Source organism: Alosa alosa, chromosome 24 (assembly GCF_017589495.1).
Source record: "Alosa alosa isolate M-15738 ecotype Scorff River chromosome 24, AALO_Geno_1.1, whole genome shotgun sequence".
Taxonomy (NCBI): domain Eukaryota; kingdom Metazoa; phylum Chordata; class Actinopteri; order Clupeiformes; family Clupeidae; genus Alosa; species Alosa alosa.
The window spans coordinates 6,985,597-7,013,469 of record NC_063212.1 but is presented as its reverse complement, the minus strand read 5'-3'; the positions used below and the strand labels follow the sequence as shown (position 1 = coordinate 7,013,469).

The 27,873-nt window shown below is 41.5% G+C and overlaps 2 protein-coding genes across 2 annotated transcripts in view; both read right to left on the bottom strand.

Annotated features, from left to right (window-relative positions):
- Positions 1 to 1,025: 1,025 nt before the first annotated feature.
- Positions 1,026 to 17,485, bottom strand: plcxd3 (phosphatidylinositol-specific phospholipase C, X domain containing 3). The gene is made up of 3 exons (XM_048236375.1): positions 16,161 to 17,485; positions 6,892 to 7,600; positions 1,026 to 3,707 (listed from the first exon to the last, which is right to left on the bottom strand). Exons 1-3 carry the CDS (start codon positions 16,261 to 16,263, stop codon positions 3,551 to 3,553), a joined length of 969 nt encoding a protein of 322 aa, XP_048092332.1. The 5' UTR covers positions 16,264 to 17,485; the 3' UTR covers positions 1,026 to 3,550.
- A 15-nt stretch (positions 17,486 to 17,500) lies between these two features.
- Positions 17,501 to 27,873, bottom strand: part of oxct1a (3-oxoacid CoA transferase 1a) — a 42,999-nt gene continuing 32,626 nt past the window's right edge. Inside the window, exons 15-17 of the mRNA XM_048236374.1 lie at positions 21,638 to 21,718; positions 18,062 to 18,163; positions 17,501 to 17,770 (exon numbers count right to left, since the gene is read on the bottom strand). Of these exons, the coding sequence (XP_048092331.1) occupies positions 17,735 to 17,770; positions 18,062 to 18,163; positions 21,638 to 21,718 (219 nt within the window). The 3' untranslated portion in view covers positions 17,501 to 17,734. The remainder of the gene's footprint in view (positions 17,771 to 18,061; positions 18,164 to 21,637; positions 21,719 to 27,873) is intronic.

Genomic DNA, 27,873 nt, shown 5'->3' with positions numbered 1-27,873 from the left:
TGTCCATTAAGGACGCACTCACTGTGCCTTTTAACAGTAGGTATGCTGTCTGGTTCTGTTCCCAGCTGGACATGTCTGGTAACTGCTGCCACTAGGAGGCCTTCATTAATCACTCTGAATCTGTCTCTGCTTCTCCTGGCTTACTCCCTCATGCACACACACATGCATGCACGCACACTCGCACACGCACACACACAAAAACATTCATTCACATGTAATCACTTGCACACAAAGACAATTCTACACTTAAGGTGAAACTTTTTGAGCAATGATGCAAGGCAATTACATGACTGGTTCCTGGCATTCTGAATAGACAGTTGTAACAAATTGCTCACTGATGATTAAAGATCCCCAGATTAAAAAATCATTCCTCAAAATCACAGACAAAAAGTAGGCTAACCTACCTGAACAACGTGTCTCAGAAACGTTGCCCGACAACATGGCTCAAAAGCGTTGCCCTGTGCATCATTCATTACCTTTACATTAGAAACAACAACCCCGTCGACTGGATGGCATCTTCTGCTACGGACAGGCTAATTGAGACATTCTGTTTTTATATAGAACAACTGTCTCAGTGTGCATTCAAAAATCTATTTTATGAGACTTTTATGAATATGTTATTTGCATGTTGTACTATTATTCAAATGAGGGTGCACCGTGGATGCTATTTGAATCATTGAGGCACAATAACTGTTTGAGATTACATCTGTTAGTCACTTGCTGACACCAGCTGCATGCAATACAATGTTACCTCTAAAATTAAAATTAATGTTGAATATTCAAATGCCTGCCCTTTTTAAGCCTCTTGCTTGTGCTATTATTAGCTTTGCATATGAAAGATAAATAGTTTTAAAATAGTATTAAAACCTTAAAAGCAAACGTCATCTTACATTTCAGCTATACCAGAGTTACTATTTACCATTTTATAAAACAAACAGGTCGGAAAACCCTTATTATAACACATGAAATGTTCTAGACTTTACAAACCCTGGTCTTGTATTAAATAACCAAGCCATTTCTTTCAGTTTGCCATAATAAAATAACGCTGCATTTTATTGTGAAGCTGTGCCGGGGGCTTGTACACAAACACTCGGGGGCCATGACCATGACAACAAGAGAAGATCAAAAGACATCAGAGCATCAACAGGAGCAGGTTGATTGAAACATTAGTCAGAGAAAAAAAAACAATGTCTCTTTTCACAGGACAAAACATATTTTTGAAAACCACTTCCAAGACACAATCCTGAGGTGCATATGATGTATAAGGGGCAGTTTTGTTTTAATGCATGTTTGCTGCTATGCTATGTCTGTATCTATGTTTGATTTGCTCACTTTCAAGTTCAGTGAATAAATTACTTGTTTAATTTTTCAAACAGCTTTGCTCTGAAGTACCTCTACAGAGAGTGCTGTCTGTAACTGAGAGTCCAAATATGAATATAAATCACATAAATGTAACAGTAATTCACCATTGTGTGGGCCTACAATGCAATTGAGAAACCATTTTCAATCAAAACAAGGTATGCGACGATAAGGGTGACAGGATCATCTAATGGCTAATGTGCACCCACCATCCATAAAAGAGCGCTCTCATTCTCCAATATGGCTACACTAAGAGTTGAGCAGTGATTAGTTTTCAGTGATACGGCTCACGTAGTGGGAGGAGAGAAGCTCAAAGCAAATCAATTTTGTCAATCAAGCGGCCATATGCCCAGGCACACAGCTCCAGCTGCCTCGGGTCAATTTCCCTAGCCAGAGGTTAATGTTTTGGGGAGGATCTGAGAGGTCTTCTGCAATTACATAAACAGGAAGGAGTGTCACATTCTGACACTGAGAGTTGTGTCATATTGTGTTGTGATTGTGTCATATTGTGTTGTGATTGTGTTGTGTTAATGCCAAAGAAAGTTCATATTTCATATATTTTCATCATCCATCATCTCTCTCTCTCTTTCTCTCTCTCTCACACACACACACACACACAAATACAAAGTGAAAAAAAAAACATTGAAAACAGTCAATTATATTTTAAAATGAGTAATTTCCCTTTTTTGGTTGACATCAATAATATTAATTACAGAACCAAAGAACAGATTACATTCCTTCCAGCTTAAAGTACAGAAATATCATCAAGCAATTTGCTGAATGCAAAGAACACTCAGTCAGAGATTCTGTAAAATCAATCTGTACAGCTCATGAAATGAACATAAAAAACAATTAAACAATAAATCCATTTACATGCCCTACTACTACCAATGGCTCGAACAAACTAATAAAAGAGGATAAAAACTGTCTCTCCGTCTTTTGAAATGAATACAGATTGCTCAGCATTGTAAGTAGGTCACAAACATTCAGTATAGGAAGTACAAATAGCATGGCATTGCCTCTCCACCACCAGTCTCCAGTTGCCCAAAGCCAGACATCACATATACAGTTATAGCTATAGACTAATCTAGGCATGAGTCATACAGGGAGTGTGTGTACACATGTTATGCTGTGTTAACACATTACAGTATGTGTTCACATAAGAGAGTTCCAGTTCAAAGACTCATAAACATAAATGGTCACTTGAAGAGATAAAACAACGGGAATACCTTTTAGATACACAAATTATTGCACCTAGAACAAAAATCTCTCCAACATCTTAAATTTCATTTAGCAACGAAGCACCCCATTACCCCATCAATACAACTTCATGTACAAGAACAAGACTTCAGGCTCCTTGGTCAAGACTCGACAAAATGCAATTTTTGGCACCAAAGGGTCAATTAACAAAACAAATGCATATTTTTTTTGGGGCTAAATGTTGAAATGGTGGCGGTGTACATGGCTAAAACGGGTAAATGTGCACATGAAAACATTGGCCTACCTCCTCCTCTCTACATTCACAACTGAGAAAACAAACAATTATGTATGTGAAGACATACTGAGTGGCAGGCTTTTGAACCCATGGGACATTTAAATGATTTGGAGGGAAAGTTTGCTACAGTATACATCAGCAGACAGAATAGACCACATAGCGTGACAGACTCTATCTTGCTGAAACTGTAAACAAATATAAACAGTTATAAACAACTACAGATTAATGGGCGTACAATTTACAATACTAAGTACAGTTAACTCCACCGCAAGCCCATGGTCAAACACGGTCACTATACAAAGAACATTTATCTCAGGTGGGATATGCTGAGGAAGAGGTGAGTTTCTTTGATAACAGAGAAGAGGCTTTTAGCACAACTAACATTTCAGCATATGAACATGATTAGTTTCAAGTGCAACCGATGAGAAGCAGATCAGCAGTCAAAGAATTGCCCTTTTTACCCCAGTAATTCAAATAAAAAATTCTCCCCACCTCACCAAACTGAAGTCAGACTACTTCCTTCTGTCGGAAAAAAGCTCTCGCTTTAGAAACGGGTAGCCCTAAAACGTCAGTAGAAAGGATAATTTTCCCACCCACGAGATGGGTCAAAGGAAAGAGATGGCATCTCACAGCGGAGGTGTGTAGGATCGTGGGTGTTTGTGTGTGTGTGTGTGTGTGTGGTGGGGGCATGGGTGATCAGGTGGCGTTCTCGCCCTCCTCTTCCAGCAGGTAGTTGAGGGTGATGACGGCACTGACGAAGTCGCCCAGTTCCACGAAGTCGGCCGTGATGATGTTGATGCCGCTCTCGCCCGCCCGCTGCGAGCGGATCCATTGCATCATGCCGGGCAGGGCCCTAAAGACCACACACGCACACACGCACACATGCACATCCAAACAGACACATACACACACACGCGCGCGCACACACACACACACACACACACACACACACACACACACACACACACACACAAACATATAACATAGTTTACAATTGAGTAACATTAGTACTTATAGACAAATGAAAGCAGGAAAGCAGGAAATTGTGAAGAAAAAGTATATCCAGTGTTTGGACTGTACAATGACTGAGTTACATGTAAACACACATCGTGGTGTCTCGTAAGGATCCTGTTCATGTTGCACAGCACTTGTAATGACAATTTGAGTTATGCTACTAGCTATGCTACTAGCAGGATAACTCGAGTTAGTTCCGATTTTCTCCCTATCAACAGTACTTTGTGGCCTCGAACAACAGGGCCCTATGTTGAAAACACTAGTGAGCCAGAGATCTCCTTTAATATAACCACTGCCATTAATGGCAGTTTCTTATTGTACATCACAAAAATGTGCAAGGTCTAAAATCCCACCAAGGCATACAGCACTCACACAGGGGTCAGTCGGCCTACACTTTGGCCAAAAGATCCCACAAGTGGGAAGGGAGGGAAAATGAGGAGAAATCACGACTCCCCACCGAACTTTGCTGCAAAATCTGGACCAAACAATCTCACATACAAAATGGGCCCATGAGTTTGAGAGATGCTACACAGCCTAGTCAAGATGACTAGGATGACTCAGCATTTTTGTATGGAGCTGCAATAAAGACAGCAGGTCCCTGCCATTAAAGCTTGTCGGGAGGCACCGCCTCGTGACACTGATACCATGTTTTTACTCGGATGACTTGCCGTGTCCAACTCAATGCATTGGTCTTCTGCGCCACTGGGTTTTATGGCATGACATTTCGAAACGAAAAAAAAAAAAGACATTTGACCAGCTTACGGTGTGAACCGGTTTCCAAGTGAGTGTGATCGACTCTGCATGTGTGTGAAGGAGATACATGATCGAGATTGGGAGAGAGAGAGAAATATATGGAATGAGATACAGCGATAGAGATAAAAAGGAGGGGGGTAAAAAAAACTTAACCCCCCCCTCTGGACAAGCCTTTGAAGAGCCCTGGTGACTCAGGGTGTCAGCAACCCCCTGAGGCTAATGTTCCACTTACACAGAGCTGAACTAATGCATTAGCTCACCAGCCGACACTCCCCTGGCCGCCAGCCACCCACCGGCACACACATGCTCACATGAGAGCCCACATCACTGGCCGCACATTTCCCACATCCCTCAGCATGCCCATCATGTCCACACACAGAGACTTTGTCAGGTCGCCATATTGAGACTACAAATAAGTGTACATAGCTTTTAAAAGTAAATCTGTACAAAACTGAGTTACTACTGCACAACTCCCCTGTAATGTTTGTGTGGTTTAAATCAAGAGGGTAAATTATATTATTTTGCCCATGATAGATTTTCATTTAAACATAAGGTACATCTTCTCCTGTACCTTGCTTTGCTGTGTACATTCATTACCTTGCTTTGGTGCTTTTAACATGTTGCCTCTTTTAGCCTGTTTGCTAGTGAGATGACAGCAGCCTTGAGGCAAGGTCTTTCCTTCAGATCATTAGCCAATAGACTAGAGGGTAGATATACTGTAAGCCATATCCTATACTACCATGCAGTGCATTTTCTTTATGCACATTATAGGGCTACTATAGACAGGATAAAAAGAAACACTGGTTCAGGTTAAATCTGCCAAATACTATTTCAGTATGATACTGTCATTGCTAGAATTGATGCCATTCTGTTTTAGACTAGCCTACTGTGTATTTTTCTGTAGACAGATGGCTGAATTTAACACATAGAGTGTGATGAGCCCATTTATCACATGTTAGGAGGACTGCTGATTTCCCACTGTTTTCATTTAGACATCACAAATGATAAGGACAATGATGATTAAAAAAAAGGTTATTAACTTTAATTTGCCATCTTGGTGAGTATAAGATGGCAACACTCTTATCAGTTGGGAAATAAAATTAGCAAAAGATACTGTAGTTGCACCTCACTATGTTAGTTGGCCAGATGTTATCTCACTAATTAAAGTAGCTATCTTTGCTACTTTAAGTCAGAGAGACTCTTTATGATACTCTTTCATGATGTGCTGCACTATAAATTGCTTAACCAAGGTGATGTTACAAAGAACACCTTCCTGTTAGCGGATCACAAATTAGCAAGTCCTTGAGCTGACCACCAATTAAGCTGCTAAAAATAAAACAAAGATTAAAATGTGTAAAAAATGTGGATCAAATGCTTTTCACAGCAAACAGTGCAATTCATCTTCAGTAGAGTTGGAGGGCAATGTGTTCTATGACTTGAACAAATTAGTCAGGAATTAGAGGAAGGTTGTTAATTACAAATGGCTCACAGAAGCTAATTATTTGTTCTAATTGCATTAGCCCCGGTAATCACCAAAGGTGGGCGTGGAACAAATCTTTTCCTTTTTCATTATACAGTATATTATATTCTCATTATTTCACTGTACCTTTCCAGTACGTTTCCCTCATCTTTTTTTTTTTTTTTCCCACAGGATTTACTACTGCCCACTCCACCCTCAATACTCAAAACAAGAAACAGTCCAAAAATGTAAAGGAGCAAAACATTGCATCACACTTGACTCAAAACTAAATTAATTAATGCATATATTCCCCCCACACAGTAATGTGTAAGGAATAGTATAGTGAATTTTCACTCACTCCTCAAAATAAATCAATGTCAATTACTGCATCTCTAATAAAAGGCTCCAAACCTTATTCCGTGAGAGACATCAGTTGTTCTTTGGTGAATCAGTTACCGTTCTTAAATACAAGCAGAATATAGGCTACTTCCTCAAACTTCCATTACTTTCAACTATTCATACATACGCAAACATATTCCAAAAATGTGTCCAGGTGAAGATTATCACTTGAACGTTTTGTAACAGTATCATATATTTTCTGGAAGAAGGTTTTGGCTCTGTCAGTGACAATAATGTATTGGTGCCTTTGGCTATGGCAATGTAAGTATTGTTGGATATTACTAACTAGTCAAGTGGAGCAAACTCCTTAAAGGCAGGTTAGCGAAATCAGTCAGCCAATTCCAGTAACCTGGTGAGCAGAAGCAGTAACAGCAGGAAAGAACAGCATGGCACAGCGTCTCCATCTGCTTACCTCTCTGTGATGGTCTCCCGCAATCCACTGGCCACTCCCTTCATCACTGTGCTGGCCTTGGGGGTCAGCACCACCTGCGACACGAAGAAGGTCCCCTTGTGTCGGCGGTCAGTCACTGACGTCTGCAGGAACTGGATGAGCTTGTCCGGGTCGGTGGTGTTGGCCCAAGGCGATGGCATCATCTGCCCCGGCCACAGGAATGGCACGTCCAGCGCCATGGGGTTGTGGTAGAAGACCAGCACCTGGTACTCCTTCTCCCACAGGTACTTGAGGCTGACCTCCTGGGCGAAGATGACCGGGCAGAGGCGGTCGCCGAAGACGGTGCGCAGCATTTGCACCAGTTTCTCGTGGTGGAGGTTCTGCATGCCGTAGAAGTGGTTGAAGTCCAAGAAGACCACCTCGCGCGCGTGCGAGGCCAGGAAGGCACTGATCTGCTCCAGGCCCTCACGAACCGTGGCGCTGAAGAGCCCGTGGGCGAAGTAGAGCTCGTTGTCGGGGTCGCGCGGCTTGGTGGAGATGCGCAGGTCGAAAAAGCGCACGCCGGCGTCCAGCTGGCTGCTGAAGTTCATGGTCTGCGTGGCCAGCCACTTGCGCATCAGCTTCTTGGCCACCGTGCCAAACACGGAGACGAAGTTCTGCACAGTCTCCGGCTGCTCTGGACCCACAGGAGAGGCCTCATCAATGTAGAAGCTAAAGGAATCATGGGAACCTGGAGAGAAATGGTCCATAATGAGTACAGTATATTAGGCAGTTTATAGTATAGCATTAACATTTCACTTCATGTAGATTTATAATTAACTCCAAATTGACAATGCACAGGAGTGCATATCAAACTCAATTCCAAGCCATTACTTAAGCACACTAATGAGCAGTAACAGATCGCTATTTATGTTGATATGACAACGAGCACTGAATCTACACACACACACGTTCGCATTATACAATCTGCAGTTAATTAAATATGAAGGCTTCAGTAAGCTACAAACAAGCAAACCAATCAAAACAAATTTCTCCTGCAGATGGCCACGAGCAACACCATCTAAATAAACATAGCTGAGAAAAGACATGGCCAAACATGGCAAAAGCACAAAATATGCCATTTGGTAATAAGCCCTGTTTAGACTGCGGACAAGTTTACTCCTGACCGGAGATGGTTCAATGGTTGAGTGTGTTGATTACATTTCTAAAATCTTATATTATCTCACCAGCTCTTCATAACACATTTTGGAATTGAACATTCTCTATTGGTAATCACAATCTTCTTTATAGAAAGAGACAAAAACAAGATTTTCATGAACGTTACAAAAAAGATTGCACAGATTATTGGAGCTAAGAGGTCTATTTTGGAGGCTTTTCACATTAACACTATTGGAAATTAAACGAATAAAATCAAGCCTGATGACAAAAAAACATGTACGTCCCCAAACAAGATAAATTGAGATGCTTCACTGATATCACCAGCAAGGGACACTTTAACGACCTTCAGTGAGACAAACGAAGCAACTCTAGCACCAACTCCCTAGGTCGTAAAAGCAGGCATTTGAAAATGTCACACAAAGCAGCTGATGTCAAACTAAGTGAGCGTCAAGAGAGAGCATGGGGAACAAGACAGAGGATGCGGAGGAAGAGGAGGAGAAAGAGGAGGAGAAAGAATGAAGGGGGAGGTGTGGAGAGAGCTCCGACTCCTTCAGTGAGACGAACACGTGTGCGTGTGTGTGTGTGTGTGTGTGTGTGTGTGTGTGTGTGTGTGTGTGTGTGTGTGTGAGAGGCTTGTGCAAAATTCCAGAACTGAATTTGGTCTTAAACAATTTTGGGTCATTTAAATTGAGGTAGCAAACAGGAAGCAGAATTGCAATTCGAATTGTGCACAACCCTGGTGTGTGTGTGTGTGCAGCGAGAGGAAACAGCGGTGTCTAATAACCTGCTTCATCACAGATCATTACCACCCCGCCCACTCATTTCCTCAAGGCATGCTAGACAAACGGCCATTTGCCTGAGCAAACAATCCCTAGACCCATCCATCTTGAGCTTCCTCGGTCTCCATCTGTCTGTCTGTTGTCTGTCTGTCTCTCCATCTCTCTTTTTAGCTCACTGCTATCCTCCTTTGACACTCCCTGAAAGGTCACTGGTGTGTTTTTCACTTCAGGGCACTGCGCTCACACTGACATCTACCGTCGCTGGGGCTGGAGGAGCCTGCCCAGTCCTCACGTGAAAGCTGATCGATCCCACCACCAAATGCACACCACCACCACCGACCAGTTAGAGTGAGTCTCAAAGGGCCATAGATCTAAGTTAGAAAGAACATGGCTGGCCCCAGCCGTGGCGCAACTGGCTGGGGCATCTGCACCTTACGCCGGCGACCCGGGTTTGATTCCCGCCCCGTGGTCCTTTCTGGATCCCACCCCGACTCTCTCTCCCACTCGCTTCCTGTCATTCTCCACTATCTTGTCGCATTAAAGACATAAAAAAGCCCCCAAAAAATATACTTTTAAAAAAAAGAAAGTACATGGCTACATAGCAACTGGCTTGCTGTGTGTCCTGCAACACTTCACTCGGTAATGAGGCTTCTTATGACACTAACCATGGCAAATCTCAAGACCTAAATGTGCTTCTGGCTTCTGTGCTCGCAGATTCACAGTGACAGAGACCATAAGAGTGACACAAGTCTCTCATCCACCATCATTTTCTCTCTCTCTCTCTCTCTCATACAACAACACGACTATTAACGGAAGGATGGACATCTCGCTGCTCGAGTGGCACCATGAGTGAATTATCATTTTGAGATGGTGACTTTGCCGCAACCTTGAAACTTAATGTTCTGGTCACTTCACCGTGTCCATTTATCTTGTTAAAGGGGAGACCGGAACAATCCACTCACTTTAGTGCCTGAACTCAAGGATTGATGGCAGCTGAAAAGAACGAAAAGATGAGCTGAAAAGCCTGAAAATCTGTCAAGGCCCATTCTGGGTTGTTGTGCTGGGTCCCTGGCCACATAGCCAACAAAAGCAACAGACACCTTTCAATTACGTTCCTCAATCCAAACAGCAAAGGACTCTTGTGAACATGAAGGTTGTACAGATACAGGTGGCCAGAAACTCACACCTTCTTATACACATACCTTCTATCTCTTTCTATCCAACATAGCTACCAATGTAACTTTGCAGTTTATATGATACAAGAGAAAAATATTCATCCACAGTAGTTCAAAGTAGTGCTTTGTTCAGTTTTAGTGTAACAATCAAAGCTGTTGTCATTGCTTTTCACCAACATTCAATAGTCCCTACAGTAGCAGAAGTCTCTGCATATCTACAGTACTTGTGCACACGAATAAAAGGAAGTGACAGAGTTTGTGTTGTATCAGCTGTTATTTCAATCAAATGTTGAGGCAATAGGCTACAAGCCCATTTTATCTGTGTAACAAGCAACTTGTACTGTAACCTGAAAACTGTTTCACTGAACTACCAAGGAGTAGCATACATGCCAATTAAAACACAAATACACAACCTTTGTACCCCTACACACCCCTAAGTGTTAGGCCTACCATATCACTCAAAAATTAGACTCTTCCTGGCATATAATCATTTGAAAGGGACACGTTGTTCCGCACAGGGTCTTCATGCTCTGCTACATATAGGGCAATTTCCGATGCTCTGAGCCAGAGGAGATTTCTACATGACACAATCACTTAATGGTCAACAGTGGTCAGGCAGTGACCCCATCATGCTCTCAGCTTGTCTGAAATCCAGGAAGATGATTTATCTGAGAGCTGACTGCATGGGGAGAGAGAGAGAGACAGACAGAGAGAGAAGATATATATATATATATATATATATATATATATATATATATATATATATATATAAATAAATAAATAAATAAAGAGAGAGAGAGAGAGAGAGAGAGAGAGAAGCACCGTTTAAAGTACCTATAGGAAAAGGTCTAGACCCATTATGCTTCTTCTAAAAGCCATGTCAGATGCAATGACAAAGGTGTCTACCTGCAGGCAAACAGACGCCAAGCTGGGGCTCTGGAAGAGGGCTATGGAATGAGTAAGTGGAATGACCTTGCCTTTAATCTAAGGTAAGATTAAAAAAATAACATATGTGGAAAATATAGAAGAGCTTCCAACAACAGCAGCAACAGCAAGAACAACAACTTTTGAAGGCGGCCTGAAAAACATCACAATCTCAGAATTATATTACCCTCACCCTCAATCCCTCTTCCATTCAGACCTGCAAGGCATGCCTGCAGGAACAAAATGCAATCTCTCTGTGACAGCTTATAGAACATCAAAACACATCTGCATTTAAAGCCCTTAAAAGCCTGCAGCAAGTTTGTATGCAAATGACTTCTTGCAACCAGGAGCCTCTTGTTAGAGACATGAAAATGGCACATCAAGCTAAAATCAGAGGACCGCTTTAGAAAATTACCCTGCTTTCGACCAACACAGTGTGCACTCTCCATCTAACTACACTGAATTGGTGATTTTGGTTTGTTTATCCCCTCTGTTGTTTAGCGTGAAATGTCCTTCTCGTTTTCCTTAGACTTCATGCCGAGTACGGGAGAACACACAGCCAGCCGAAGGGATTAATTGGACTCGACAAACCGGCGACGCCATCTGACAGCCTCAGGCTAATTATTTGAATGTTGCGGTAAATCTTTTAGGAGAAAATATATACAAATATTGAATTAACTTTCCTCTATAAATGAAAATCAAAACAGAACAGTAGCCAAACAAAAGCTCCATGGTGATATCTACTCACTAAGTAAAGAATTATAGGCAATTTCAGACACAACATGCACACTCATTAGATTAGATTAGATTAGATTAGATTAGATTCACACTAACATGCATTCAATCAAATGTGCCTTGTACACATGACTGACAGCTTATAGAAAACCTTGATTTATTAACATTTCAAATGTTTAAAATGTTCACATGTATTAACATTTCAAATGTCAATTTGAGCATCAACTCTGTATCAGACCCGATGAATCCACTCAAACACTGGCTTTTTTCCTCCTATAATCTTCATGCCATTTAGAGGGGGCAGGCTATAATTGAGAAGTGAAGGATTTGTTTCCAAAGCAACTTCCTCCCATAAAACTGCAGAAAGTGTTGTAAAACTTGCTTAGATACTCAGTCCCAAAGGTCCTAGATCAGTAATACCAAGACAGCATGCAGTAAAACTATTGTCAGTGCCACTATGAAGAAATCAGAGAGTACATATCCTGATGATGAATACCAATCCCTAAAAGCAAAGAGAAGACAATAATATATTTATAATTGATGAGTGAATTAATGACAATACACCTCATTAACTGGTAAACCATCTATCAGCTACACATACATTGTTTCATGTTTCAAGTATAGTCTGAGGTAAAATCAATTACTTTACTCATCAGAAGGGAAATCAAATACTTTATTCGTCTGCTGGGTGGTTGATTAAGAAACATACGTCATAACCCATCCATCTGTTTTATCCACTTCGTTGGTTTAAAAACACTCTGGCTTCTGAAAAGCGTCAGCATGTAGGAGTCCAAAGATGGGGAAGCTATAATGTTTGGGATATATGTGATGGTGACAGTTCTCTATCAAAAATGGGTATCCCTTTTTTTTACAGCTCGATTTCGATGATGTTTTTGGTGGCTCTTCTTTGCAGCAATCTTCTAGGGGTCTGAGTATCTAATGTCTAATAATGTCTAATATCTAATATCTAAATATCTAATATAGAGTGTCTAATAAGAGACTTCCCCGCAAAGCCCCTTCAGCCCATTTCAATCGGTTCGCAGCAATGTCTTCCAAAAACTTCAGCTGTTTCTTTAGATTAGAGCTGCTTCCTTAGAGCAAATGTTGTGCAGCGTTGGGAGCTGATGAATCTAGTTCTACCCAGGTGATCTTATGGGCAGTAGCATTGTCCCAATTAGTTCAAGCTCCCTGCTTGCACGATGGAAACTTCACACAATATCAACAGGGGCCAGAGAAGTCTGGCCTGTATACCATGTTAAATCCATGCCTTGAACTTCCTTGGAAGTCCTGACTTCTCCACTGCTGGTAGCCGTACTTCCATGCTGGTAGCCATACTTCCAACTCCATGCCTTGAACTTCCTTGGAAGTCCTGACTTCTCCACTGCTGGTAGCCGTACTTCCATGCTGGTAGCCATACTTCCAACTCCATACAAATCGACGGCATTGCTGCAATGTCTCTCAGGGTGCAGCTAAACATCTTCCCTTGGTTTGTCACAGGCTCCTCAGACACTGACAGAATTAGGATTGGACTGCTGTCAGACTTAATCTCAGCCATATAACAACCCTTTTCAGGCCTTGGAAGAGCCATCAGCATCCTGCCATTGATGTTGCTACGACAGACAGTCGGGTCATCCATGTAGACTCTGTTTGGAGGTTGACGAATGCTGGGTCATGACAGGCGACCCCCACCTTCCACTTCTGCTGCCTTGACCAGCATGATCATCGGCAAGGTAAACAAGGACACTGATATGGTACAACCGCTGATGGTGACTTTCTCTAGGCGATGCCATGCACATCTGATCCCAGATGTTGAGGTCACATGCAGAGAACAGGACTGTGGGGTAGCCGTTGTTACTCCAACAGCAAAATGGCTCATGCCATCGATGTGTATTTTCCCATGCGGCACCCCATGTCTCTCTTATCAGTGCATTCAGTTCACTTCATTCAGTCTCATAAACAAATAATAATTCCATAAAAGGTACAGTCCATGATTTTGGCAAAGGGTTATTTGAACCGATCAAATGACACTCCATGCTCCTGAAGCAATATGTGGATAGGAACAGCATGGCTCATGAGTCATGAGTCATGAGCCAGGGCAGAGTTTGATCACCAGAGATTTGTAGAGCTCACACGCATAACAGACAGCTACTGTAGAGGACTGTGAGGAGCAAAATTCATTGTCTGATACTTTCACAGTTTTAGAAGTGGTTAGAGCACTGACTGACTGACTGACTGACTAAGAGACTCATATTGAGGACTCATATTGGTAGCATGGTCTGAATGATCATTGGCTTCATTTATTAGTCAGACAAACACACAGCACAGAAAAAGAGCCATGACAGGACTGCACACAGGTAGATGACCTCCCATGCTGTATTACAGACGTTGCTACTGCTGATGAGCAAACACACACACACACACACACACACACACACACTCCCCTCAGGTGGTTAGCAACTGAGAAATGAATGTGGGGGAGGGGCATTTTTTAAAATAAATAACAGAGTATTATAGCCTAGCTATAAATTAGTGTTTCAAGGTTGCAAAATGCCAATATGGCTGCCTGAAGCCATGAAGGATACTTTCAATAATGTAAAAATTCACAGCGTGGTGGGAGTATCAGTGTGTGTGTGTGTGTGTGTATGTGTGTGTGTTTACAAGAGCAAGGGGCATCATAGGGATCCACCTGCAGCTCCAGTCATGAAAAGACTATACTATACTAAAACATCCCTCACACCTGTGCTCAGGGGAGAACAGTCTGTGTGTGTGCGTGTGTGTGTGTGTGTGTGGCAATATCACTTTGATTAAATGAATGACCCAAAACACAAGCTGTGGCTTCCATCATATTCCCTCTGCACCCCACGGGCTTAACCAATCCTATTGGCCACTAAAATACTGAACTATAATTAAATAATAATAATAAAAAAAGAATTGCCGTTGAACCAAAACGAGGAGTTGCTTTTCGATTGGGTGGCATATTTTCTTATATTTAAAGTATTTTTGATTGATTGTGTTTGTGTGTGTGCTTGGTCAGTGGTTTGAGCCCTGGTCAGACACAGTTAATGAGCAGATAATGACTCATTGTGCTAGTGCCCAGTGTAGTGACAAATCAGTACCAGAGGCGTTTAATCAGGCTTTCTAATCACTGCTGGGCTTTAGGCAGAGCTGGACCTGCTGATTGGCCATCTCTTCACTTCTCTTCTCCTGCCAGTTGCCAATCAGACAATCCCCCCCCCCCCAATGAACTATGCATACATACCATCAGGAGCCAATTTATGCTCTACCATACTACATTCTACATGATTACATTTTACCAAGCATGAACAACATTATGGGCCTGTGCAAGCTATGTGGCAGCATCCCCTAGACATCAAGTCAGAGACACTCCTATGTTAAAAATGAAGGCATAAATGACTGATACACCATGTATGATGAAAATGACTATAATTGACTTGATGTATGACTGTAATTGTCCAATTAAGATGGCAACATGCAATTCCTAATCCTAAGAAAATTTAGGCTATGTGTGTGGACATCTCTTAACCAACTATGTGCACTACCACCACAGCAATCAAGATTCGTGCCTTGCCCTCAAAACCGATATGCCATGGCCACTTGAATTTTCACCATACTGGCAGATCTGATATGAACAGATCGTGGCTCCCCTGCTGGCATGATGGTGATCAGCGCAGCTACCCTCTGAACATAGAATACCTACGGTGTCCTTGACTCTATTTTATTTGAACACCATTAAGCAGGTAGTCGATTAATCGCTTTATATGTACTCTAAATAATTACGCACAGCGTAAGAGTAGCATAATCACAATCTGTTAGTGTATACTATATACATTTTTTTGGTGTCTTAATTCAGTTCTAAAAACTATAACTTCAAGGCAAAATATTTTCTGAATGTGCGAAAAACTTTGAAGGAACATCCAGGACAGGGACATTTACTCAAACCAAAACAAGCGAAATCCAGAGTGATTGAAACCCAAGCAAATGGTAATTTTCATGAATAGTGTCCAGCATGTCCAGCATCAACAAATGACACTCATTTTGAATGATTCAGTAACACTGCCTTTCCATCTGTCGCTCCCGAGTCCTGCGCGTTTTAGAAATATATATTCACGGTGGATTAACAGACGGACATCACAGCAAGCACTGCGTATTCGGCGGCTTCAATCGCAGATACAGATGTTTTCGACTTATGCCCCAAAGCAACAAGTGTCATGTTCAACTGCAGTCATGTTTGATGCATCAGACACAAATATCCTCGTAAATACGAACCATTGCCACAACAATTCTACCTGCTTTGAACCACTTTTAGTTAAATATATCATATCAGTAGCATGAACTAGTAGAGAAAATAATTAGTTGTTTATTGACCTTTGTGGTAGGCAGCACCCATAGATCACCTATGGTAATAATATATATAAACATAGTATTTCTTATATAAAGCATAATTGCAAAACACTTTCGAGTCTCTTTACGCGCCTTCGCCAAATAGAGGAACTCTTACCGGGTATAGCCAGGTTAGTCAGAGGGGTGCTGTGAAGGTTCTCCGGCAAACTTGCCATCCAGTCTGCAAGGCGGAGTTCATTCTTCCCATGAGACGAAGCCATGCCGTCCGATGCTGCGTGTCCTCGGTGCTCATAAGCTGAATGATCTGGCAAAGCTGGCTCCTCTCCTGTGCAACCGGATCGAGCAGAGCACAGCACCAGTGGAGCCACACCCCCAAGCCGGCGCCCACTATAATAATAATAATAATAGTAATAATAATAAACCTACTTTAAACAGACATTATGGAGAGATGTTGAAAATGCGGTCACTTTGAAACAGATTCTATTTTAATTTGCCTTGGTGACCAGCTATCTTTTGCACCACACTGGCACCAGTGAGTTTTGTTGATTCGTTTGATGTCATTCAAGGTATTATTTGTGATCCAGGCCGCTGAGTTACAATGTCCAAATCTCCATTTCAAACGTTGTATTCTCCCTCTCTTCTGTTTTTGGAGAACACCCATCATTTTTAGCAGTCAACCTGTTGTAGAAATCTATTTATTCAACACATTTATGAATTCAATAATAATAAAAAAAACACCACCTGACCACCACTACTTGCGTTCCAAACGAACGAACAGGTTTTCCTTTTTGCATGTCCACTTAGAAAAATGAACAAGCATTAAGCTTAATTGGTGTAATTGATGTCTTTTTTTTTGCATGTGGGCCATTGGGCTGCTGACATGGATAGCTAAAAGCTTCTATCTGGCAAATGATAATCTTTTAGATTTTGCTCTGCAGAAATATGCCCAAATGTTGGCACAAGCATCAACTGTCCACAGGAGTCAGGTCACAACATGACAGGCACAATTTTAGCATCCACAGCAAGAGCACCCCCACAAACTCAGCATCATATCAGTCCAGTTGTCTGCTGAACTCCAACGTTAACACACAAACAGAAAAGTTACATTGAATGCATTTTGAAACATGAATTTCAAAACCGTTTTGTTTTATTTTTCACTCTAGGCACGCCATTTTTCCTGAGAATAAAAAATGGATGTCACATTCACACATTGGAAAAAAACCTACCTATTTGATATGTACAAAGGACTTCAAAACTGTGAGTGTGTAAAACAAGGCCTCCCAACTAATATCTGTAATGCTTTTGCTTATTCTGGAGCTCAAACATGGAAGAAGTTGCTAGAGCTGGTTGCAAACAATAAATTGAAAATGAAAACCAATCTCCAATAAGGTTACTGAGGTGTGGAGAAATCCATTACAATTAAATCAAAACCATCAAAAAGATCTAGATCTGAGCTTATACATGGCATTTCCAACGATTTTTAAAAAACAGCGATTGACACAGCAGTCACAACGCCTACTGATCTGGTCACTGATTTATATAAAGAGTCTCTACTTGACTTCTGACTTCAATTTCACCTCAGAGTCCTTATAACATAGGCAGTCATAGTTTGTTACATGATTTAGTATGTAACATTCATGGTTCACATTAATTCGAAGCAGAAAATGTTAATATAATCTGTGTTTGCTGGACGATGAAGGTCTTCCCGTCAGACTCTGCTGGCTTAGGATCTTATATCTGCTGCATAGGCTTTAGATCAGGAGACACCTGTTTACATTAAAAACAAACAACCAACAAAAATACATACAGATTTAGATTATTCTCGTTAATAAACTTGTTTCTAAGCACTTTATTTGAAGCACCATGTAACACTGATTGTAAGCATCACAGTATGCTTACTATAAAGCTCGGTTTGAGATTAAATGTAAGAGGTGGCTTCAATTCCTTGTGGAAGGTTTTTCCAGTTAGGTATTGATTTCTCCTTTGTAAACTGCTAGATTAATTCCCTATCTGCTTGCGAATGATATTGATCTTTAGTGATAGTACTACACGACTTACAGCAAAGTCTGTGCCTGTGCATTTCTTGATGTCGTCTGGTGTAAGTCCCTCCCAAATTTCAGTCAAAGTAAGACCTTTGTTCTTGTCCACATCAAAGACGGCCTGTCAAAAAAAGAGATCATTAGACTGTATGCAAGAATGAATTAACACATTAACACATTAATAAATATTTGTTTAAAATTTTAAGGCATTTTGGTGTAATAATATGGTAGGTAGCATTGTCTCAGGGGATTGTAAATATAGACAACCAACACTGATGAAGCAGCACACCGGTAACACAAGTGCCTTTCACCAGGGCAAGAGGCAAGTGAGAAAATGGAAAATGGATTTACATTGTCAAAGACAATCATAAAACATTTTAATGCAACTGTAACGCACCCTCTCCCTTGAGAGCAATTTCAGAGAGAGAGAGAGAGAGAGAGAGAGAGAGAGAGAGAGAGAGAGAGTGTAACAAGTGTGTGAGAGAGCTTGAGAGACAGTGTGACTGATGGAGGAAGGCAAAGAAAAAAAGAGAGCAAGAGAGAGAGAGACCGCTTGTCTACAGGTGAGAATTGTAAGGAAATCGTTCAGCTGAGCTTTTCAATTTAACATGGTCCTATAGTATAATGTGTCCTCTGCCATTCTATATGCATACACTGAATCGAACAGCCCTCCCATTATGACAGCTATAGTGCATCACCTCTTTATGTAGTGAAAAAGGGAATAATTGTTTTTTCTCCTCTTAACCATGACTTCATGCAGTTGGAATGAAGGCAAGATCTCTCTTGAATGAGAAACCCAGTGAGCCTTACAGTACGTAGGCCCTTGAACTTAACCAGGAGGAGCGGAGGAGCGGAGCGACTGCATACTCAGTCCATTTTGACACATAAGCGATACAAGTGCCTGTACTTGAAACAGTGAGTCATGGTCTAAAGCCTCGCAATTTTCCTCAAGTTTCCTAATTTGTCTTAGCCCAATTATGAGAGCAAAATATTGAGTTCAATTGCTGTGGTATGCTGGTTGATACTGGTTTGGTAGTAAGTCAAATATCCATGATACCACAATATATGTGGTTTTGCTTGTAGCAAGTTTCTCCAAATGAGATCTCGGATTTCAAACCTACCAAATCTGGAAACCACCAGTTCAGGTTTAGCTCAGTGCAGCCATCTTGATCTTGAGCCAAGTAAGTGACGTAAAAACTAAGAGCTTTAAGTAATTGTATGACTTCCACAGCACAGTAGCACATTGGTTTACACTGATAAACATGCCTCCCACTTTCTTGGTGTTAGCCAGCCTAGCCAGTGCCTGGGTGAAGTAGCTGTTTCTCAGGACTGAGGTTGGCTCTGGGTTTGACAGCAGGCCCAGACCACAGAGGGCGACTGATGGAGCTGTGGATCAAAGATTGTAGAGCGCTACGCTCGAAGATCTTTGCTGTGAACCAACAAAGACTTTCGCCGATGCTACTGCACTCCAATCGGAGCCTCCGCTCCCGTGAATGTAGAAGGGCTAGTCTTTGCCTCAGTAGTTGCAGTCTGCTTTGTCTGGCCCGTGTTGTGTAACATTCAACTAGCCACGGGGACTTTTGTCAAAAATGAGTCAACTGCTAGGCTATGAAAAGCCCAATGAGTGGGTGGGGGAATGGTGTAAAAGGCAGACATGGAGATTATATTTAGACGAGGCTGGCGAGGGCCCCCGGCTGCACATCAACCACAAAAGGTAAGATTTGTGTGTATCTGTGTGTGTGTGTGTGTGTGTGATTTTGGGATGACACAAGGTAGTCTGAACATCAAAATGTTTTTGGAGGAAAAAACCCGACGTTGTGACAAGCATGTTAATGACTACTTAGCAAAGTGCATTCCTTTTAGGAGATGAATAATCTGAAAAGTCACATTAACATGAAATGGAAAGTGTGTTTGTTACATAAAATAAAGTTCTGTCAAATGCTTGGAATCTCTGTACAATACAATATCCATACCAAGACCAATGGACAGGAAAGGCTTTTAGACTGAGGTTTTCTTTAGAATCCGTGCGATGTGTTTGAAAAGAGCCGTGTCATACACAATTATGACATAAATGTGGAAAACAACAACAAGTACTAGGCTCCAGACCATAACAGTCCATCTGTCACTGGAACAGCATGCCACTATCTGAGCGCAAAATCAAAGAAAAACAGAACTGACACAAGCTGTCTCTGTAGCAGAATGTGAGGTACAACATCTTAAACAGCAGGTTAACCAGTAATGGAGGCGAAACGATTTGATCCCAGCACACAGAGAATCAAACAGTAAATGATGCTATTTTGGAGCATCACCTGTTGAAGCAACATCCTGCTTATAGATTTCTCAACAACCAATGTCCTGTTATACTGAGGAAGCTTCAAAAGGCTGATGGTTCATTTAGAGTACAATCCTGTGACTGACTCCTGTGCCTTTGATTATTCTTAACAGTGATGGTCTTGGTCAGTAAGAGGAAAGCACTAAGAGAAAAGGTACAGCCTTCAGACAGTCCAAAGCAACACAACCAAGTAAAATCAATACTTCAAGCTGATGGTGCACAAACATGTCAAAGAAAAAAAAGGGGCCAAGGCCTTTCTTGTTTCAAACCACAAAGGTCACTTCTGATGCCTCTAACTTTACTTGCGGCAATTTATTCACTTCCATGCTTTTTTATTAGAAAACAATTGACTGAATGGTTACACAGTGCTTTGGGTCCAAAGGTATTATTAAATAAGACATCAGCTATAGTTACAATACAAATACAAAGTTTGAAAACACATACAGACCCTAAACTTTATTTCATGTTAGCCTAAATTATCTCTGATGGGCTTGAAGAAGTGACCATTACACAAACAGTGGGCCTTCTTTATTCAACGTCTCACATCTAAATCGCTCAAAAGAGATGAATGAGTCTGCACCATAAGGGCCATGTGGTTTGGTTGGTAGGCTAATGCCATTACAACCCAGGGCTCTGGAGAGCGACTGTACATTTAAAGGGAGTCGATGTGTAATGTCGTTGCTAAGATCTTCTGATTGGGTTAGGTTCGAAACAAACAATGTTATTTCCAGCTCCTTCAGACCTTGTGCAGTATCAATTAAACTTGATCTGTCCCTGCCATTTTTCCTCATCGTTCAAACCAATTCAGAAAAAAAAAAAAGAAACCTATTCACAATATATATAGCGTATTAAGTGAACTGACTGGTAAAGTGAATTAGCCGTTATGCCGCCCCATTGAGCTCATTTTGCAGAATATTGCCCAACTTGCCACTGAATGAAAACCACAGCGCTCGCCTATGAAAGAGAAATTACTTCCAATTCACTTTAAAATTATAAATTATTTAAGGGTCCCCTTGCGTTTTACTTGATTTGTGTCGGGAAAGTAATACTCTTTCAGGTTAAACAATCGAGGCACCGTTGCATCAGCATGAATATCATGAATTATAGTTATGTTTCACAATCCATTTTAGTTGAAGTGCATCACTGTGCAAGTTTCAAACACAGTACTTCTCTTTGAGCACCACAACAGCTTTCGGAATGCACCGTCACACATGTCTATACGGAACATCCGTCAGTTAATTTTGTGGACACTGATGCACAAACCTTCTCTGTGATGATCCTGTCCACACATTGCTTGCCGGTGAGGGGAAGGTTGCACTTGTCCAGAATCTTGTGCTTGCCTCCCTGTGAAAGAGAGAGAGAAGAGAGAGAGAGAGAGAGAGAGAGTTATTTATGGCTCCACCTGAAACTCAGCACTCTGCTCCCCATCACAGTGACAGTGGGGTGACACGTTTTGATAATGAGGCGCCCAGAACAAGGCTGCACCAACTAGAGTGGCATCTTAGCCAGAGCCCAGATTCAGCAAGACAAAATCAAGTCTCAGAGGGGAAAAAGTGTGTGTGTGTGTGTGTGTGTGTCTGCAAATTAAGCTGTCGTTGTTATTGAAACAGAGACCTGCATAAAGCGGCAGTTGAGTTAGTGCTAGAGTTAATTAAAACATTAGGTAGGATAGACCACTAGCAGTCTATAAAAGGCAGATATAAAAGTGTGCATGTGTGTGTGTGTGTGTGTGTGTGTGTGTGTGTGTGTGTGTGTGTGTGTGTGTGTGTGTGTGTGTGTGTGTGTGTGTTTACAGGCATCAGTGTAGACCAATGGTGTGGTGGAGGACAATGAAGTAGAAGACAACACAAATCTCACTGAACTGCACTGAACTCGCTCACCTCTGCAGAGCACAGGGAAGTCTACACTGTGTGGTAACTTTGGGAACCTGAGACTCAGACTACCTGCTCCCAGGGGTGCTGCTGGGTGAGACTGGGCTCAGGGCAGACACAAACAGCAGAGGTTCTGGACAAAAAAATTAATTAACACTGAAAAGAAAAGGGAAGAGAATGCACACAGAAAGAGAGAGAAAAAGAAAAGACAGAGGAATAGAGTGAAGAGAGAGAGAGATGGAGGGGAAAATGAAAGAAACAGGGAAGGAGAGAGAAAGGGAAGGAGGAGGAGAGAGAGAGAGAAAGTGAGAGTGAGGGAGAGAAAGTGAGAGGTAAGTGACAGAGAGAGAGAAAGAGAGAGTGAGGGCATTTTGGATGTGGTAAGGTCTTGTTATTTCCCTTCCAGAGGGAGGCTTAACTGACCCCTGGGGACACGATGCTCATCTGAGCAAACTAAGGGGCAGCAGCATGTGAACAACACCCCCCAAGGCCTCGGCTCTAACCCCATCTCCTCTGCCCTGCCTCTGTGTGTCTCGTGTCCCCAAAACAGCTGAGGTCTCTCTCTCTCTCACACACACACACACACACACACACACACACACCCTCTAGGCAGCACATCAGCTGCATAAATAAAACAAAGCCATTGTGACATGCGAGTGAGTGACAGGTGGCAGGTGGAGCACGCTCAGTAGAGCTGGAATCTGTCGTCACGGAGGTGGGGTGGTGGATGAGGTGGGTGTTCCATGGATTCAAATCACGGCTCCCAACTCCAGTGTTTAGAACAACAGACAATACAATGCAATTCAAGTCAGAATTTGCTCACCTGCTGCTGCTAGTGCATTCGGCTTTGATATACAGAAATTAACGTCCTATAGTTCACCTAGTAATCCTCATTCAAATCTGTATCTGTGAATATGGGTCTTTGGATACAGTTTTACCATTTCTGACCATCTGTGTTCAAAGAGCGCCATCTTTGTGATTACAAAGACATAGGCAACACGGAAAATAATGAAGTCTCCAATACTTCATTGGCAGTTGTGGTCCAAGATATAGATTGAATGTCAGCCACAGAAGGCTTCATTGACTACAGTAAATGACAAGCACAGGGCTAGACAGGTTAGCTTTGTGTTACCCTGAAAAGGGTTGCTTGGCGTCGTGTTAAAGGAGGTCACCAAGGCCAGAACACGTCCACTGTTTCATGGGGCTGCTTTTGGCAATAAAACACCCAAGTCTTATTTTTATGAGTGCCCCCCCACCCGCCCTTACACTTTGATATTGGGCACCAGTGCAGCAGCCAGACTGAGAGGCCAAACAATAAGGGTGGAGTGAGCACCACTACGACTCTGTGCCCTGGGTGTCACACAATAACACTCCCAGGGCTCCCATCAAAACACAGTGTTTCCCATACATTGACTAATCTGTGGCAGGGCGCCACAGATTAATATTCTATGTTTAATTTAATTTAATTTAAATGAAATATAAGGTCAAATCCTTGCATTGCCATTGAGCTGCACTTTTTACGCAACGCAGCCTTTCCTTGCCCTGCCCCGCTCTCTCTTGTAGCCTGCTGCCCCTCCTCTGCATGTGCATTAACAAAATATTCACAATTGTTGAAGGATTGTTGTTGCCACATTGAAGCATTGCATAGAAGACGTCTGGCTAAATTGCTATTAAGTCCGCTTACCATCGTGACCATGCTGTGCAAACAAAACTGCTGCATTGAAGTGAACTCTGCTAAGGTCTTATCACAACATAGTAGGCTACATTGAAGAGACTAAACTAAGTTAAGTTATGAAATCAAGCAGTATCTCAAAGCTAACGTTAGAATACTCAGGGGTGTGATTGGCAAAGGTAAAAAAAAAAAAAAGGAAAATATCATTAGCGAATAATTGACCCCCCTTTGGTTCGAGTACTTTAGTGTCCTATAGTGTTGGCTACCGTATATATTTACATTACCTACACTTCATAAAATTCATGAGGCAAATCCTATGCGAGGGTGGCACTGGAAAAGGACCTTAAAGGAAATATATTTGGGGCAAATACTAGGGGGGTCCGGGGGCATGCTCCCCCTTAAGAACATTTTGAAAAATAACCCTTTAAATGATGACATCTGATGACTTTTATGGGAAGTATTGATACATTGAGATACATATATTTCAAACATTATAGCATATTACAATATAGCCTATAAGGCCTAAAGAAAACTAATTTATAATAGAGCAAAGTAGATGTAGCCAAAGTCCTTTTAGGAAAGTCCCTCCACTCGGCGGGCATTTGCCAACGCTTTTTGGGCACTCGTAGGGCATCCATTTCGGCAGAAATGCACGCGTCGCTATAAGGCTTCAAGACACCAATCTTGCTCCAGCAGAGATCACAACACATGATTGGCACGCATGTCTTCACAACACACCATATGATTGGCTCAATGTATTCCCATCACACCACATGATTGGCTCAATGTATTCACACACACACACACACACACACACACATATACACATATATATATATATATATATATATATATATATATATATATATATATATATATGTGTGTGTGTGTGTGTAGACAACGCCATATTGGCGGACAAACTAGCCCCATGCATTTCTATGGAGTATTTGTTGAGTGCTGTGTCTCCACATTAGAAAGTCTCTGATGTAGCCTATAACCTACAAGACTAACAAGACTAAACCAAATATGGCTGAAATATATAGGCCATCATGATCATTTTGCCAACAGTGGCGAGAACCATGGATTTTTCCATTTATAACATGTTTTGTTTATAACTTAAACCAACATGGAGTTAAAATGTTGACTAAATTATTTACTATACTCCTACTTGATAATATATAGCCTGCCCCTAACAGCCCTCTGGGCCTCACATTAAAAAAATAGTGAATCATGTGATAGGCCTACTGATATTTTGATGCTGATTGAAGAGGTTGCAACTTGAAGGTTGTTGATATTTCAGTTCCAAAGATAATCAAATTACATCGATTCCTCTCCTCCCAAAGTAACACTGTAGTTCCTACACCTCTCCTCCTAAAATAAATGGTAGGCTCTGTTTTAAGCTACTGCACCAGGATTGTTTAGGCTAAGCGGCTACAACACTAGTTTTGCAAGCGCACACACTAAATGGAGAGCTAATTTAAAATGCGGACTGCGCCTTTAAATTGGCGACTTTTTATCTATCAGCACATTGCTACAGTAGACTATTTCCACTAAATATTCAGCTGAATGTTATTATGTGCAAGACGTTTACTGTATGCCAAAGCTTTGATCTCGCACCGTCACCATAACGTTACGTTTTCTAATGGTGAGATGGCATCCTGAAATATGTTTTAGACAAGGGGCGCAAGGTTCACGGAGATGAACCGCTGGACAAACGCAAAATGACAAGGTGTTAAAGGAATTATCCGGAGTAAAATGCACGTTGAGTTGACATCAAAATCATGTCATTCGGATGTGTTTTGAGAAAGTTCGATTTTACCGTTTTTAGTCAAAACTCATGGCGTATGGAAGTGAGAAGGGCATATTATTCGCTGCTACAAAACGCTATTTTTATACCTCTTCTACAGTTCCAAACAACATTACACTTACGTGGTAGTGAGTAGAGGGTCTCTAAAGCCAAACCGAAGTATCCCGAGGTCTTTATGTGGTCGGATAGAGAGTCCAGAATGAATTTCATCAAGCCAGTATGAATGTTGCCATCTTTGCTGCCATCTTTAGGGAAAGTCCGTGAGGAGTCGATTGCCAAGTATGGGAGTAATGACGCTCTGAAATTCACAATTTTTGTCGCCGTTTAAAAACAAAAAAACAAAACATAATCCAGTATTTCTTTTGAAAATATGCCGAAATTGTCAATTTCGCAATCGATACGGACTATGCCCTAAAGATGGCAGCAAAGATGGCAACATTTCCGGTGTTATACGGTAACTGGCTTTCATGTTAACTGGCTGGACTGTTTACTTTGCCTCTGGAGTTAACGTAACCGCCCCTTCTCTTGCAGGTGTGTTCAGCTGATGATTTAGCCTCCGATACCTGGCCGCAGATTCGTCTGTTTAACTGAAGTTCAAATAGACATGTTTGTGATGCTCCACTTTGTTGTTTAATAAAGCTATACAACACGATGTGTCGGCATTGGAAGTGTCAGGTTGTCTGTGGTAGGCTACATGCGCTGGACCATGAATATTTAATGGTTTTACATTTCACAGACTGCTGGTCAGGCTGCCCAAAGACCACCTAGTCTATCTTCAGCCTAAATTGAGGAAGCATTGTTTGTCTAAAATGTATACATTTAAAAAAAACTGTGAATGGCGAGGATTGAACCCGTAGGCTAGTCTAAAAAAGCATTGTCAACGCATCAACCTGTTGAGCCACATGAAACTTATGACTTGATAAGAAATAAATTATTAAAAATATATATAAATCCAATACATCTCAAACCTATGTTAACATGTCAAAACACTAACGTTAAATAGCCTAGAGCCCTAATGATCTTGTGATATTTTATATTACATATCTTTTTGTGATATGAAACATTTTGTGTAAAATGAAGACATAGACTTCTCCTGCACATTGTGCGTTTTTCAATGCGTGTTTCCGCGTTGGTTGTGATATGCATCAGGTTAATATGCAGATTATAGTTCTAGTTTTGTCATTCGAGTTCGAATCTCATAGTTGAACTTTTTATTTTATTTATTTGCTGGCGTTTATTATAAGACACTTCAAGTAGAGGCGGCCACAGCCTGGCAGCAATCAGTGAAACGTTTGTAAACTGAATCATGTTAGGCTACTTTGGGCAACATTGCAAGATAACACAGTAGCCAGTCACCATAATCCGCTGTGTTAACCTGCTAAACACAATAACATACTGACCTCATTTACTAGTAGGCCTAGTATTACCAATGTTGCTGGTAAGTGTCAACTAGTTAGTGGTGCAAGAATTTTGGTGTCAGGTTATCATGCAAGCAGTTTAATTTAGTGGTTCGAGACCCACGTGGAGTTTATTTACTTTTATTTATTTGGTAGCATATTCATGGTCCAGCGCATGTAGCCTACTACAGACAACCTGACACTTACAATGCCGACACATCGTGTTGTAAAGCTTTATTAAACAACAAAGTGGAGCATCACAAACATGTCTATTTGAACTTCAGTTAAACAGACGAATCTGCGGCCAGGTATCGGAGGCTAAATCATCAGCTGAACACATCTGCAAAGAAGGGCGGTTAACGCTAACACCAGAGGCAAAGTAAACAGTCCAGCCAGTTAACATGAAAGCCAGTTACCGTATAACACCGGAAAGGTACTGGCTTGATGAAATTCATTCTGGACTCTCTATCCGACCACATAAAGACCTCGGGATACTTCGGTTTGGCTTTAGGGACCCTCTACTCACTACCACGTAAGTGTAATGTTGTTTGGAACGGTAGAAGAAGAGGTATAAAAATAGCGTTTTGTAGCGGCGAAAAGACATGCCCTGGTCACTAACAGGCTAATGAGTTTTGACTAAAAACGGTAAAATCGAACTTTTCTCAAAACACATCCGAATGACATGATTTTGATGTCAACCCAACGATTATCTACTCCCAATCATCCGTGAAATTGATCTAAAGTGCATTTTT

Coding starts and splice junctions, on each gene's coding strand:
- plcxd3 (XM_048236375.1), bottom strand. CDS start 16,263: ATGGCTTCGTCTCATGGGAAGAATGAACTCCGCCTTGCAGACTGGATG. Junction 7,601..16,160: donor GACTAACCTGGCTATACCCG/GTAAGAGTTCCT, acceptor ATTTCTCTCCAG/GTTCCCATGATTCCTTTAGC. Junction 3,708..6,891: donor CGGGAGACCATCACAGAGAG/GTAAGCAGATGG, acceptor TGTGGTCTTTAG/GGCCCTGCCCGGCATGATGC.